At 34.3% G+C, this 17,084-nt stretch overlaps 2 protein-coding genes across 3 annotated transcripts; one reads left to right on the top strand and one right to left on the bottom strand.

Moving 5' to 3' along the window:
* The first annotated feature begins 7,471 nt into the window (after positions 1–7,471).
* Positions 7,472–10,877, top strand: LOC145612465 (F-box protein At5g49610-like). Its single transcript, XM_081667834.1, has 3 exons — positions 7,472–7,704; positions 7,824–7,873; positions 9,363–10,877. Exons 2-3 carry the CDS (start codon positions 7,859–7,861, stop codon positions 10,515–10,517), a joined length of 1,170 nt encoding a protein of 389 aa, XP_081523960.1. The 5' UTR covers positions 7,472–7,704; positions 7,824–7,858; the 3' UTR covers positions 10,518–10,877.
* Positions 10,878–11,747: 870 nt separating this feature from the next.
* Positions 11,748–16,371, bottom strand: LOC145610200 (uncharacterized). 2 transcript variants are annotated; one of them, XM_081665481.1, is made up of 7 exons: positions 16,215–16,364; positions 15,269–15,407; positions 13,449–13,667; positions 13,178–13,354; positions 12,867–13,091; positions 12,637–12,765; positions 11,748–12,322 (listed from the first exon to the last, which is right to left on the bottom strand). In XM_081665481.1, the coding sequence occupies exons 2-7, from the start codon at positions 15,329–15,331 to the stop codon at positions 12,089–12,091; spliced, it is 1,047 nt and encodes a 348-aa protein (XP_081521607.1). In that variant the 5' UTR covers positions 15,332–15,407; positions 16,215–16,364; the 3' UTR covers positions 11,748–12,088. The 2 variants fall into 2 exon arrangements, with proteins under 2 accessions (XP_081521607.1, XP_081521608.1); XM_081665482.1 differs by lacking the exon at positions 15,269–15,407 and having other exon boundaries at positions 16,215–16,371.
* Positions 16,372–17,084: the final 713 nt, after the last annotated feature.

The raw sequence follows: 17,084 nt of genomic DNA on the forward strand, positions 1-17,084 counted from the left end.
ATTTAGACCCAATTTTACAACATTACCCATTTGATCAGAGATAAATAACCATCTAAATTCAATTGAAAAACTCCATGAATAAAGCATGAATGAAGTAAAAATCTGATTTGCTAAAAAAAATAAAAAATCAGAAACAAGAAAAAATTAGCTAATGTTTACAGTAATAAAATTAGAATAAAGAGAAATTAAAATAGAAAAGGGGGAATACTTGAAATTTTAAGAAAATCTATGAGGAAAAAAATACTCCGTATTAAATTACTCAGCACCATGATTTTGTTGCATTTTCATTTTTAATTAAAAAAAAAAGAGAGAGAAAGGAGGAAGAAGATGGCTGAGGTGTGCGGTTTGAAGGGTTTTTTTTAATTTTTTTCACTCTCTTTGTAAAATTAAATTCATCTAATGGGCTTTATTTATTGCATAAAAAAAAATGGGTTTTATTATTTAGGAGGGTTGGGTTCAATGTTTTAACATGTCTGGATTAGTTGGCACTTAATTAACACTCCATAATAATAATCTGTAATAAAAATAAATAATAAAAAAATAAAATAAACTATTATCCTAAATTGTAGTAATAAATAATTTAGTCATTGCAAAAACAAACTGTTGTATACTCAAACATTCTTAAGAATTTTATTTCGGAAAAAAAAAATTTTAAGAATGATTAATATTTAATAAGAGTAGTAGTAAAATTTCATTATAATAATTAACACATGAGACTATTAATAATGTACATGAAAAGACTACTCCTAAAGTTAAATATGATGATGTCCTTATTGGTCATTTTGCATACTCAAACAGCTAGTAATCAGCTATTTACTAAACACTTTTATACAATCAGCTAACACAATAAGTTAGTCAAATCAGTCAATAAAATCAGCTAGTCAAAATCAGCTAACTTAATCAACTTCAGCTTTCAGCTTTCTCTCAAACAAGGCCAAAGTATTGAGTAGTTAATAACTCAATATTACTTTGAAAAAGCTTATAAAGGGTTAATAAATCAGTATACAAAAAGAGCTTATCTCAGTTGATCAGACACATTATGTTAATCATTGAGCCGTTTTACAACTTCTTTTATGAAGTATTTTTTTCCCACCATCATGCCGCAACCACAAGTCCACAACCACCCAAATTATAGCATAACTATAACCTTCTCTTTATCTTTCTGCCAATCTAATTGTCTACACGTTGTCCTCATCTTCTTCTTCCTTCCTCAAAGACAATGGCCTCGAGCCTTCAACACTGCTTCGTGGCGAAACAAAAAGACACCCTAGTAGAAAGAATGCAAAGTATGTAGGACAATACTAACCCCTTAGGAAATGCATCTTCTTTGCGACATCATTTTCTTCGCGACAGCATCTCCATCTCAACAACAATGATCATGAAACTTTGAACTACCATGATTGTGGTGATTAGTGAGAGAAGGAAAAATGGAGGAAGAAAGGATTGAAACATCATTGCCTAATTTTCCCAAAATAACCCTACCTTTTAATTATTCCTTAATAATCCAACCTTTGTCACCCATTTTAATCCAACGAACTCATGTGATCGGTTACCTTAATTTCAGGTAAGTCTTTTATTATTCATTAATTTATTTATTTATTTTCCTCTTATTCTCTCCTCCTTGTTGACATCAATGGATGGCAGCCCCCCACCACCCTAAAACAACCCCCACCCACCCAACAATTTCCACCAGCATTCACCACCCTTTCTTCCTCACCTCGTCACCCTAACCTCGATCTTCTCTCTCTCAATCCAATTTCTCTCTCCTCCAATCCTCTTAAAATAACCGCCTCCAACCATCGCCGACCTTCCTCTATGAACAATATTTTAATAAAGCGTACATCTGATATGTCCGTTTTATATAGTGATTTTCCCCCGTCCCTTGGTCGTAATTAGTAGTGTTCTTGGCTCTTTCGAGCCACTTTTATTACTAATTGGTGTTTTCCAGTGTTTTCGTAGTTTTGTTTGAGTTTTGTAGGAAATTGCACATTTGGAGCATTTTCCCGGATTTTCGAGGAGCGACTACGAGCATTGGAGGAACACAACCACTCATTGAAGTCCAAGACCGGTTGGAAGAAGCAAATCGGTGATTAAGGGCTCGATACTTGAGATTCCGAGGCGTTTTGGACCGAGTATATTCAAGACCCGAAGAGGAAATCCGATTAGGCCGAAGGTTTAAGGCCCAATCGACGTCCAAATATAGCCCAAGAGCCTCGCCCGGGCCATTAAGGGTCGCCAGAAGGCGCGCCGGCCGGGCGGGGCGAGGCAACACTCCAGAAAAGCTCACGCCCGGAGCACGCGCCCGACCGGGCGCGAGAAAGGGTTTAGCAGCGAAAGGCGCGCCCGATCGGGCGGCCCCTAGCTTGACCTGGCGCGCATGTTTGAGGATGTTAATTAAGCTCCGATTAGTTCGTTTTAGCGAAGAACTCTTTTGCTTAGTATTAATGTAATTTTATTAGGCAAGTTTAGGACACTTCTTTACACTCTATTATTATTTTTCTCTCTCTACTTAGATTTTCTCTCTCAAAACTTTTACTTTTCTCTTGTTCCTAAACTCCGTTTGTAATTCCGTCGATTCGGTACTATTTCTCTTTTATTAATTTCAGTATTTTTATTCTGTCAATTCCTTATGCCTTGTTTAATTACTTTGATGTATTTAGCTTTAATCATGTCCGAGTAGTTCTCTTTCTAGGGTTTATGGGGATCTAATAAATAATATGAAGGGGTAATTTATGGTTGTTGATTGTTAATGCTTAATTAATTTCATATTGATTGTTTTAATGCTATGCAATTAGATTTGGCCAGGTTTAATTGTATGAGTTTAGCAATATCGATTCGAGATTTGAAAGATGAGAATTGATGTTTAGGCTTAGTTTCAATAGGCAGATTAATTTATAAATGGTTAGGTCGTGATTCGAGAGATGAGATTTAATACCGGTAAATTAACTCTGTGATTGTAATATGTAGCGAAAGCCCTTTATGATCTGATTAATTGATGCATTGATTATTGATTATTATGTTTTACCATGGAATATTGTTTATTAGTGAACCTATGCCCTAGGCTTTTATTATTATTTGATTTCTTCCTGATTTATTCCCCTTACTCATATTCTTCGTAGTATAGACCTTAATCACAAAAATATTGGTTACTTTGATAATTTAGATTATAATAATTGATTACGAGTAAAAAGACTAGTTTTCCTGTGGATTCGACCCTACTTCCCTATCTGCATAAGTTAGAGAACTTAGGTAATTACTTTTGATTAGGTGATACGACTTTAGCCTGTCAACATCTCCGACCCTATATTTTGGAAAAATAACTTATAAAAGCCTTTTCACTACACTGATTGAGTGCACTTCTTAACCTAATCTTTGTTAGATGGGGTTTTGTGGGTGCTTTGGGTTCGTGGTGATGGTGGAATGTAAAGGGGGGTGTTGAAGTTTGTGGTGTTAGTAAGGTTTATTAGAGGTGATAGCATAGTTTCTCGTGCCTTGACTCGTGAAAAAGTAGCGGGCTTGTCGGTCCGAAACGGGCTTTTTTGGGTTTTTTCGGGTCAGGTTTAGATTTTTAAAAATTTGGGCTTTTATGCTTGCTCAAACCCGCCCTATTTTCAAGTTGAGCTAGAAAGTCGGGCTACCTCTAAGGTTGTGTGTGTGATCTGAGTAGTGGTGGTTGCTCATGGTGAGTAAGGGTGGTGGTTAGGTCTGTGTTGATGTTAGTGTGAATGTTGTTGGTGGGTAAGCGGGAGGTGCGGTGGAAATTAGACCTAGCAAACGGGTCATTCACATTGGGTTTAGGTCTATATCGGGTCAACAATATTTGGGTCGGGTACACGTCAATCATGTTAATACGGATTTGGGGTCAACGTTTCAGGTCGTATCGGGTCAACGTTTCAGGTCATTTGTGTCGGATCACTTCGGGTAGGTTGTCATGTTTGTGAAAACTCCACTTCGAGTCGGGTTCGGGTTGAGTCGGGTTATTTTGAGTTTATGTTAATTTTAGGGTATAGATCGGGTCAAGATTGCCAAGTCTAGTGGTAATAGAGGAGCTGATAAAGGTGGTGGTGATGGAGGAAGGACAAGGAAGGGAGCCAAGAGGAAAGAAGGTTTTATTTCTTAATTTTAATCCTAAAGAAACTGTTTTAAATATAAAAATATAAAACTAACCAATAAGGAAGTGACACGTGAATTGGCAACATGTAATTGGTGTGGTGATCGGCTACAAAAGTCGTTATGTACACTCGGGTGCACGCTTCATCCAAGTAATTTTTTGGCTTGCTTTAATGATTAAATTAAAGGATGGTTATTGCCCATTTAATTATCAAAAATAACCTTGGTGTGTATCCGGGTGTATAAAGTTTTCGTACCTGTTAGGGTTGCGAATTGAATTGTAATATAATTTTGTGTTGTGTGGAATGATGTAATCCCTACTCGTACTATTGAACTTGTTTCGTCTAATTTAATCAATTAATTACTTGTATTTAATTAAGCCCTTAATTTGTAAGTTTTTATAATAAAAAAGGTAAGATTATTTTGAGTGAATCAAGCAAATGTTGAATTACTCTTGTTACGTTTTCCTTAAAAAAGCGTAAATAAAATCCAATAATTGTTTCGTAAAGGCATGTGTTACATGCGCATGGTACACCCGTAAGAACATTATTACCCTGTAAATAAAAGAACATTACAACCAGTAAAAAAAAAAAGAACATTACATATAAATAAAAGAACATTGCCTATAAAAAAAAAACGTAGTTATAATAATTTATTACCATTATAAACAAACATAGAGTACATAAACAAGAACGTTACATATAAATAAAAGAACATTATCAACACATAGATCGAAGAAGATGATGAACAGCAATGGTGTTGCCAAAAGTTCAAACAATCAAGTAATTTCATGATAATAGAGCTTCATATGAACAATAAACATAATCACAAAATACAAAATATAGGTAAACATAACAAGTAAAGAGAGTTCACCATTAAATTACAACCTAAGGTTTCATATTCATGAAGTAGAACAAAGATAAACAAAAAGAGAGAAATCATACCTTAAATGATTACAAAACCCTTGTAAATTTGAATTAGGCCCTGTTCTTTTGAGCTTATGGCAAAGCTTACTATTACTATTACTATTATTGTGATGCACATTCTAGATATTATGACGTGTCTAGCTATGATTTTAAAAATCACAATAGTTATGTCTGTGCAAAATTAATTTTTATGAATATTGAAAAATAGTTTTTTTATATAAAAAAAAAATTGATTACTTTTAATTTACGATCTCATTCCAGCATTGTATAATTGATTCAAAGTAATTATTATTATTATTATTATTATTATTATTATTATTATTATTATTATTATTATTATTATTATTATTCAATTTTAAATATTACTAGATGAAAGCCCGTGCGATACACGGTTCTAGTAAATCATTTTATTTAATTAAGAATTTGTATATTTATAAAGATTATTCATTAGATTTTGGATAAAATTCCTAATATCATAATTTTTTTTTTTAATTTTAACACTAAAGTTGTCTTTCGTTGTTTTATTTATTTTACATGGCGCTTGAATTTAAATTCTCGAACCTTATAATTAATTTTGTCTTAGGTGACAATATAAATTTATAATTATAATTTATAAATTTTTAATTTAGTCGCAAAAAACTATTAAACATTAGGGGCAATTTTCTAAATTTCTCTCTATACATAAGGACAAACATAGTCATATGAGATTTAATTTTATTCGTCCTGATGAGTACATTATTAATATCTAATTTAGTTTTTACAATATCTGTTAGGGAAGATTAAAGAAATTTGCGATTAAAGGTTTGCACCCATATATGTAAAAAAAGATAATTATTAGCCTTTTTAATAATTTAAATTTTAATTATTCACTATTCACTGTTTTTACCTATGTGGCAAAATTCTTAAATCTTATTCGTCACTTTTGTTTAGGGTAATTTTACCCCGCCAAGTGGTCCAATAAGAGGATGACACGTGTCAGCCCTGGGATGGCCCAAAGTGGACCAATCCTTGCTTGACACGTGGCACTCCAGAAACATGGGGAAAAGGCGGCCTTCAGGCCCAAATCCCGAGAAAGCCGCAATGAGGCGCAACCCACCAATGATTAGGGTTCACTGACCTAATTAGGAGCACAAATCCCAAGGACTCTATAAATAGGGATATTCCTCTCTTTTGGAGGTCACATTTTACCATTTATTACACACTGACTCTTTGATAGAGACATCTGAGCTTGGAATCCGAGCAGATACCCACCTAAATTTCTGCACCTTTTTCTTTCCCTATAAGTTACTAACTTGATCGTTGGAGGCGGAGCTCCTACCACCCGGAGTCTCCGTTTGTTTTGCAGTTACAGGCCGCACCGGACCAGTTTTCGAGCTGTAACTCTCCCGAGGGACAAAAACACCCAAAACAACTTTTGCTTAGGTGACGAGTGAATTTTTTAACTCTAAAATAAATTATTTCTCTAATTTTTCATTGGTCAAAATAATACCTTTTCTTATGTGGCGCGCCAAATGCTCTCCGAAAATGCCTAATTTATTTATATAATAATATATATAATAGATTTTTAAGCAGAGCAGAGCAACCTGTTCTCTTGTAAATTACTTATTATTATTAAATATTAATTATTATAATAATAATTCAATATTAAATACTTCATCCGTTTTATTAATATTGCAACAAGGAGGAAATTACACATCCCAAAGCACATTTTATATGCTGATTATCTATAATTGTGTAAGTGTAAAAATTATAAAAAGTTGATATTGTGAAAGTATTTTATGAGACGAATCCAATAAGATCCCACGTGACTATATTTTGCTTAACGTATAAATCTATATTATATGGTCAAACAAGAGTGATGAATAGTACAAAAAGTCTATTGTTGCAATATTAATAGAACGGAGGAAGTATTATTTTTAAGCAGAGCAGAGTAGAGGAGAGAAAATTAAAGCAGAGTAGAGCAGATTACAACTGAGCAGAGTAGAAAAGAGTAGCTTTAAAGAGCGGGGGCCTTAATAGTGAAAATCAAGCAAGTAGAACACTAATTGCAAGTTTTTATTAGCTAAAATAAAAAATACCTAAAATTCTCAACTCTTGAAAAAATCTAAAAATTAATTGTAAAATTCAAATTTTAGAGTGTGTACTACTTTCAGTACACCAGTACACCACTCTCATACTATTTTCAGCCAAAATGTTGTAATTAATCGTATTTTCCCAATTTCTTCTTAATTGAATTACTTTTGTAAAATAGAAATTTCAAATTAGTTACGCCACTTTAATTTTTGGCTAATAAACTCTCTCTTATAACACGGGTCTATTTTTTATTTCTTCCTATCTCTCATTTCCGGAATTTATAAATTGATGCAACTAAAAAATAAAGGAGGCAGTACACGACTACACGGAAGGAGATAGTACTATACAAAGGAAAACACGGACAAAAAATACATTTACATGAAATGGGAATGTTGTGGTCCGAGGAGGATTAAAAAGACGAAGGCGAAAAGACAACAAATTAAAAAGACAAAAAAAAAAAAATAAAACGAATACATAATTGTGGCAGCTTTACATAGTGCCAGCCTTTGGAAGTTGCTCATTGCTGCAAAACCCACTTCATCTTTCTCTTCTCTCACCTCCTTTTCCTGCAAACCCCAATTCACCTGCTATGGAGGTACTCAGCTCATCACCATCTTCATTAATCTTTCGTCTTTTTTTTCTTTACCAGTTTTCTTAACTTCTATCATAATAAAGCATTTATCTTTTGTATTTTGTGTATTGTTTTCATTTTAGGTGAAAGGTTGATATATAGGTGTGAATGTGTGATAATGAACTCTTTAAAGGTAAAAAAAATGATGTCTTTTTATAAATTTTACCTTGTTTGTTTGAATATAAGTATATAACTTTGAAAAAACAGAGTTTTTTTTTTTTTTTTTTTTTTTTTTTTTTATTTTTTTATTTTGAGGTTGGACGTATAATCTACTGGAAGTATGATTGTTACTTTGATTGTCCAAAAAAAATACTGTATATTACAGTACTTTTGCACAATTATATCCCATTATGTTGGCTACATTCTCTACCAAGTGAGTAACTATGTGGTTTTTTTTTTTTTTTTTTTTTTTTTTTTTAAAAGTGAGTAACTATGTACCCTATCCATTTTTAAACAATGTTTCGATTTACATTTATCAATGCAAATATCTTAATTACACAGAGTATTAAAATTGGATTTTTTAAATTTAAACAATTTTCAAGAGTGTTTTTAATGCTTATATGTAACCCATTTATAGTATTATCCTAATTCTATTTTTAATTTAATGTTACTCTTTCCACTATGCATTAATGATATTTTTACAATTTTTATTTTTACTTTATTTTACATACACTCACATTTTTCAATAATTTTCTTAAATTGCGCATCCATAAATAAATAAATAACATGAAAAAACAAGTCTTTTTTTAACTTATAATGGCAAAATTGTTAGGCATAACACATCATTAATTACTCCGATGCATAATTAGCTAATACTCGTAGTACCAATTTAGTAAATGTATAATGCTAAAACCTTGAAAGTTTTACACATAGATCCTTTTTATAGATCTTTGTTGCAGGAGTCTTTCACAAATATCAACAAGATTTTATCAATCAATTAATCAAAGCCTTAATCCCATAACAACAAGATTAAAATGAATGAACGGAGTTTACTAGTAAGGTTCATGCCTTTTTGTTATCTAGGAGGAAGGCATGTATATCCAACATCCTCAGACTCCGTTCAACAATGTAGCGCGATTACTAGAGGCATTGGCCATTGGGGGTAGTATTGTGTGGATGATGAGAGTTAATATTGTCTACTTTTAGCTCTTAATCATGGATCTTGTTTCATTTATTGTGCATGTTTTGTGTTAGAGTGAATGTAATGAGGGGGCAGCGAAGTCTCACATAGTAAGTGCTAAAGAATAGGATTTTGAAGATGCAATACATTTGATCACTTAACTGGAGCACCAATAATTTAAGTGCACCAGCATTAATTTTACATTCAGCTGCTTATTTTACATCATACTTGTAAAAGGAATGTATATTACTCGGTCATTAAATTCAGAACAAGTAGATCTCTGTCCTAACCCTGAAAATACGACTGCATATCTTAATCAATACGAAGTATTAAACCTTTGGTATAGGTTCGCTATTATTGAAAAAATTGGTGAATATATCCAACTATCATTAAGAATTTCGTCTTTGGACCGCACTTGTATTCTTTTGATATGATGACATTCTTGCTAAGAAAATTTTGGTTACTGTGATTTTGTTTCTGAATATTGCAATGTACATTTCAGGATATGGATCTTTGTTTACTGAACACTGACATCTCATATAATATACTGTCTCGACTGCCTGCTGATACATTGGTCCAGCTGAAGATGGTCTCAAAAGGGTGGCAGCACTTCATCGCAGATCCTGATTTCATGCGCTTGCAGATGAAGATAGCAGAACCACTTTCGATTTCAGGGTACTTTTTCCAGGAAAAGTATCTGTACTGTGATATCGATATTGAAAAGCTCAGTTACATTCCCATTAAAGCCAAGGAAACCAAAATTTATCAGAATATCCTAGAGTTTTTGCCTGAGAAGGTTACTATTTTGGGATCAAGCAATGGTCTAGTCTGCTGTAGGAGTTGTACCCCTTCTCCCGACCCATTGATATACATATGCAATCCTGTGAGTAAGAAATGGATGAGTGTGAAGTGGGATAGAATCAACATGAAGGATTTTATAGCTTTCTCCTTTGAACCATCTTCTACTTCTTTGAATGAGAACGCAGACTATAATCTAGTTAGGGTGTTTGAAGTTGATGTGCATACTCCTGGGATGGAAGAATTCTACTTCACTTTTGAAACATACAATTGGGAAAGAAGGTTATGGGTTAAATCTAAGGAAATTTGTCACTGTGAAGATTCTTTGTGCATGGGAAAGTATGTTTTGGTTAAGGGTATTTTATACTGGCTCACAGATGGTCACGTACTTCTCATGTTCGACATTGCAAATGAGCTCTCTTTGCTCATTACTCTCCCTACTCCTTTCACTGAAGATAAGCGCCCTGAAATTTGTCTTGGAGAATCTGATGGAGAGCTGCACTGTGTAGTGGTATCACCGGAAGGACTTATGATTTGGGCCCTTGATGACTGTTTCAGCTCCAACTGGGACCTCAGGTCGTTCATATGCTGCAAGGTGATGGAGGAAGAAAATCCACAATATCTATGCAATTTGGCGCAAAGAGTTTCAACATCTGTTGGAGAAAAAGTCCCATGGATGCAACTTTTGGCTTTCAAAGACGGCAAACTGTTCTTAAGGGTCTCCAATTCTGGCTACTCTTTTGACATTCAGACAAGGAAGATTTGTTTTCTGTGTGACATGTTTGATCTTGGTCATGAATTTCTTGGTGCAACAGTAGTTCCGTACTCTGTCACTATGGCATCAGTGGCTGATTCCTAGATGGTTTATCCGCCCCTTCTTATTTTTGGGTACATGCACGTTGCAACTACATTTGGTGTTACTAGGCTCTTCCTGTTAAATAGTTATTTTTAGCTTTTTGTTCCAAAACATACTGCATATGGCTGCCAAAATTCTGGTGAAAAATCGCAGTTTTTCAGAGAAGTCACAGTACATTTAGTCCTAAATGTGGTTGATGTAGTAATATTTTTGTTCCAAAACATACTGTATACGGCTGCTGCCATAAATCTGGTGCAGAATCCATAGTTTTTGAGAAAAGCCACAGTACATTTGGTCGATTAATGTGGTTAATGTAGTAATCTTTTGCAGCCTTAATTAGCTTTTTAATGGAATGCTAGACTTAAATTTGAAGTGAAACATCGTTGTCACAATCATGCTCATTTGGACATTCACTTATATGTTAACTAACAATGAGTATGCATGTTTAAATGTCTGCATGTAACCCGAATGGACATATATCCTTAGTTACTTTGCTAAGGGTCGAGCTGCGCTGTATGATCATAACTAAGCATTGTCTCATTAAGATGTTTTAAAGTTGATTATGTGTTTTAAGTCTGAAGTAGTAGTAAACATCTCTAAATATTGGTGATTGCTGACAATTTGCTTTCTGTACATCTCTTGCAAACTGTTATAAGAATGTCTTCTGTTAGATAATATATTCAACTTGCTAGCATTTAAACAAAAAAAAAAAAAAAAAGGCATCAGTTTGTTCTACTTCCCTTCTCTTTTTCTTGTGGAGTTGTGGTTAAAGATAAGAATGACGGTCGCCGACCCCATTAATGGGATTAAGACCTTGATTAATTAATTAAAAGATAAGAATGACAAATATCAACGGTATGTAGACTAAAAACAAAGATTTATGGATATGTCAGGAGTATTTTGAAGAAGGGTGACTACTCCGACTAGTAAACAAGCCAATTTCATGTAAAACAAGTGAGGAGAGGCCTCACATACTGGCAGGATTGTGATCAAATAGAAATTCCAAAAGCTAAATGATCATGTTGTATACATATGCTTGTTCTTTGTCTGCCTAATATTTCAAATTTTCATGGTTTAGACTTAGGATATATGCATCTTACACAGGTATATACTCAGCCAATTCAGGTGTCAAACTCGCCACTTCCTGAAATTCTAGAATTTTGCATGCTAAGTGTTGGCACTTGTGTGTTGTGTTCGAGTATTAACAATACGCCAAGAATAGTTGAAATGAAATTAAGAGTCCAAGAAGATGAAAAAAAAAAAAATGACAACCAAACAAAAAACTCGATTATTATCATTTTGCAACCATTACTAATCAAAGTATACATCACCAACTCAATACGAATAACAGATACTGCTTATTAGAGCTATATCACTATACACAATAACACAAGAACATGCACCTTACTCGAACTGTTGAAAAAGAGAAATCACACACAATCCTAACAGAGAAGGCCATTAGTTAAGGCTTAGATGGCTAGATGCTACCTCTTTTGACTGTAATCGAAAACAAAGAAAGAAGAAAAGCTTTATTTTTATTTTTAGCAGGGATATAACAGTACTTTTCTAATATCTCAGAGAGAAAACCTTTCTCTATCATGCGGTGCAGAGTAGTCAATATTTGGGCCTTGAGGAATGATCCCATAAGGATTAATGGAAGGATGACTTCCATAATAGTGCTTCTTAATGTGATCCATGTTCACTGTGCTGCTCATGCCAGGAATTTGGAAGATCTCTTTTGTGTAATTGAACAAGTTTGGGTACTCGCGCAGCAAGTTCTTGTTGCATTTGAAGTGAACAGCATACACCTGTGAACAAAGAAATTTAAATCGAAGTGAAGTGCTACTCCAGACAGAAATGAATGAATGCATGAAAAACATTTGAAAGATCAACCAACAACAATGAAAATTACATCAAATTTACATGTGTCAATGAGAAAGATTGGCTTGGTCACCTTTATCATTTTGATGTATGGTAGCTTTGGAGTATGGAGTACATAAAATTTATGCCTCTAAATAGTACACAATTTTGAAAAATAACTAATGACGATAATCAATGACTAAAACATGGAAGGCAGTAGGACTAGCATTGATGAATCATCTGCTACGCATAGTCAGTTTACCTCATCAAATCTTATTAAGGTTACGAATAATCGTATATCTGCTTCAGTCAGTGAGCTGCCACATAAATATCGTTGTTTAGCAAGTATCTCTTCGCATTTCTCCAGTGCTTCATACAATTTGTCAACAGCCTAGGAAATGGATCGAAATCATCAGAATTCAGGATACATATTGGAAGCCAACAAAACAAAGATGGATCATAGGTGAAATTAAAATAAGGAACGGTGTTTACCTGATCATAGGGTTCTTGCTTTGTGGCAAATCCACATCTGTAGACACCATTGTTGATTCTATCATATATCCATTCGTTAACCTCATCAACTTGAGCTCGAAGATGCTGGGGATAAAGGTCCAAATCCCCATTCTCTGCTATATCATTGAACTCAGAGTTTAACATGCGAATAATTTCTGCGCTTTCATTGCTTACAATTGTCTTAAGTTTCTTATCCCAAAGGACCTGTGGAAACCAATTCGTGAATAAATTGACAATTTGACACGGTAAGAAACCTATCATGAAGATGTTATAGAATGAATGATACATACAGGCACTGTATATTTGCCAGAGTAATTAGCACTTGCAAGGTCATAAAGGTCTCTGATAGTCTTTACACCATTCAAAGGGTCTGGCTCAGCACCTGGTTCTTCTGTATCAGAGGCAGGAAAAACCCATCCCATATGTTCATCACCTTCCTTTGTTCTTTCCCATTTGGGTTTGACTGACTGCAAGTGCAAAGAAAGGAAATGTTATACTAAGCTAGGGTAAGTACTTGCACATACAAGCAATTGTTTTAGCAAATATAGACGCCCATGTTACCGTGAAACTTATTGCTTTATCAAGCCCTTTTATCTTCACAAAAGAGAGGCACCTGGATGCCCAAGGACAAGCATAAGATATGTATAGATGATATCTTCCAGACTCAGGCAGAAAGGTCGACCCTTGATCTCTTGAAATAAAATTACGAAATGTTGAAGGAGACCTAACAAAAGCACCAGATTTTTCTATCTCATCAACTGCAGTTCGGGCCATAGTACACTGACGATTCATAAAACAACTAGTTAGCAGCGTTTCTGAAATTTGAAAGAATACAGTTCACTTTGGACCAAGTATGTGAAAAGAGAGAGTAGATGTGGAGAGACAAAATGGACAACTAAGTTGCAGTATAAGAAGAGTTAGTTCATTGTTATAAAGGGTCAATTCATTGTTTGGTATTCTGTAGTATATTATTGAAGCACACTACTCTACTGCACACATAATATGAATAGCAAGTACAAATTAACCTATTCAAAAGATCAGTGACTCGAGGCATGCACAGAGCAGGGAAACACGATTATCCTACAATCATAGCATGGTATAATAGCATGATAATACAAGGTTCCTTTCACTTTCTCCTACTATTAATGTATTTGGCCCCTTTTTTTAACCCACTTTCATCAGGAGGCAGCTCGCTCGGAATCTATGCATTGTACCCCCTAAGCCCCCAGCCCCCAAAAAAGGGTGTACAGTTGAGCTTCTATTTAGACCTGAATATCAAACAAATTACTGTAGAAGAATGTAGGTGAAATTTCCATTCACTCTGTATGCTACTGAGTAGCAGCATGTATCACTAAACTAAAGAGGATCATCTATGAGTTTGCATAAACTGGTAATATGTTTGACTCCTAACTAAGTAACTAGACAGTATGGCATTATACAATTAATTGTTTAGCGAGTCTGTCTTTTCTCTAAGTAAGGTGTAGTGTATAGTCCAGTTTTGATTAGGAAATGCTAGGAACTCTTAGGATCATGCATAACCCACATAAGCACAATCGGACAAGATATTCAACAAAAAAAAATTCAGAAAATGAGGGGAAATTTTAACCCTACTGAAGCACTCAAAACATTCACTGGCACAAGCATGTTTTGCTGGTGTATATGCTTACAAATTTAAGTATTTAAATCAATTCCTAGCAGCCTGGACCAGGAGGTAAGTAGAAGAACTACGAAATTTACAGCTGATCGCTTTTACTTCATTCTAAAATCTTCATAACGATTGCTTTAAGCAATGTGATCCTGGGTATAAAGGATAAGTGACATAAAGACACAGTCAAACAAAAGGCAGTAATTACTATACCCAGTTTGATCTATAGCTGATGAAGCAGATGTAAACCTCGAATCTTCTATCAACTCAGCACAGTTAGATCAATCTCGTTACTTTCAACTCTACTATAGAAAAAGTCAATTCTAATTTATATATTGCAAATTCACAACCGATTACTATTATTCATATAAATCATATTGGCTAAGGTATCCATGATTAATCAAGTTGTCAAGTACACGATAAGGAGGATATCACATACTCTACAACTATGGGTAGAGGTACAACCTCCAAAAAAAATTCCTAAAATAGAATACCACAGCAATTTGTCCTTTATGTCAATGAGTTTTCAATTTCATATGGAAGATAAAGTGGTTAAACTTTTCACTATAGGACATAAAATGTGTTTAGGTTGAAAAATTTTGATCAGCTAAAATGGTTTCATAGCATTTCTAAGGCACTCTGCAGCTTTTCGTACAGATGATTGAACGCGATAGGGCTAAAGCAAATATAGACTCATTGCCTATACACACCACTGATTTGGTAAAGGGATTCTTACCAGGGATGGCCTCAACAACCTAGGTGTAACCAGTGGAAGAGAGAGTCTTACAACGGAGCTCATTCGCTAAAGTTGTCCTCTAGGCGTTCAGTTTACACCAAATGTCTACAGCTAGACTAGGATTAACACACCCCCTTATCTGAGAAACACGGCAAAAAGTTGTAGCAACTAATTAGAAAAAAGGCAGAAGGACAGCAACTTTGATGATGCTGTCTTGACTCTTAAACATTGACATCAGCCAAACTTTTGCAGCTAATTAAAAACCCGACTTAAATATCAGAATTCGTTGCTACCCAAGTATTGTACTCAGAGGTCTCAACTCTCATAGAATTGGGATTAACATTGGGGTTAACGTTCTCACACGAAAGCATTGGGGTTAACATTCTCATAGAAGTCCCAATTCTCATAGAATTGGGGTTAATACTCTCATAGACATCTAAATTCTCATAGAATTGGGGCTAACATTCTCATACGAAAGCATTAGAATTAACATTGTCATAGAATTGCGACCTTCTATTTACAGCCGACCCCACTTATGGGATTAAGGCTTTGATTGATTGATTGATATTTACAGCCATATACGATACAAACAAATCAACTGTTAGCTCAACCCTCTAAAACTCTAATGCAACAAAATCGGCCAATAATCCTCTAACGATCAAGAATTTGGCCTGTTTTACAACATAACCTTGTATTTTTTCCGAAAAGTTGAGTGATAACTGATCAGACATAACAATAACAAGTATGCAGTATGTTTAAAATCAATCAAAGCAATAAACAAGTAATGAGCTCACATAATTGAGTAAAAATGAGTATAAGATAATCTAAAACAGAAACAATCAGATAAAAGTTTTTTTTTTTTTTTTTTTTTTTTTTTTTTTTTTTTTTTTGAGGGAAACAATCAGATAACAGTTGATTTAACAAGAATAAAAATTTAGAAATATACCCAGTGAAAATTCTGTTGATCTTCTCTGGTTGCTTTTCCAAAACAGAGGGAGAAAGAGGAGGCTTAGGAGAAGAATTTGGATAACTTGCCTTCATAAATTTGGAGTCATTTTATATTACGGAGTACTTGCCGTTAGGCCGCCAGTGACACTGTATTTGCTTTAAAGGAAGCTGCTTTTTTGAAGGTAAAAACTCAAAAGGTAGCTGCTTTGTCCCTTTCATTTTGGACTTTCTGGTGCCCTTTTTCTACCAGAGATTTTGATTGCTGGAGGTCATTCATGACTCAATCTTTTTTTTTTTATTTTTTTTTATTATTATTTTTTTTTTTTTAAAAATGAGCGTTACGAATAGTACATGTCACGAACTCACAAGGGATGATCAACTTGCCGATTTTTTTTTCTCCAAGTCGTCTTGACCGTACCACGGTTGAAAAGCTGTCTAGATCAATTATAGAACCATTGTGACATTGTCTATTTTACGAGGACATGTTGTGTTAAATTATAAGAGGAAAAAAAAAAAACCTTACTTATCTCAATGTTACCTTAAATCATATTAACTGTCGCATCATGGTTACTAACCTGTAAACAATTACGAGCTATCTTCGGTGCAGTATACATAAAGTGGTCGCTCTCCAAGATAAGAGTACCATCAATCATTACCAAAGTGACGCCATTTGTCCTAAAAAATAAAAAGCTTTCTTCGACTACTAGTTACCATCATTCATTACCAAAGTGACGCCTTATATGTTCAAGCAAGTCTTTCTTCAATGACATATGAATCTCTCTGTTTCGTACATTGTTTCTATTTGCCATATAACCAGCTAAACTTAGCTAGTTTAATTTGTCTAATCTTCCACGTCTCACTATGAATG

This window comes from Chenopodium album, chromosome 24 (assembly GCF_948465745.1).
Source record: "Chenopodium album chromosome 24, dcCheAlbu1.1, whole genome shotgun sequence".
NCBI classification, from domain to species: domain Eukaryota; kingdom Viridiplantae; phylum Streptophyta; class Magnoliopsida; order Caryophyllales; family Amaranthaceae; genus Chenopodium; species Chenopodium album.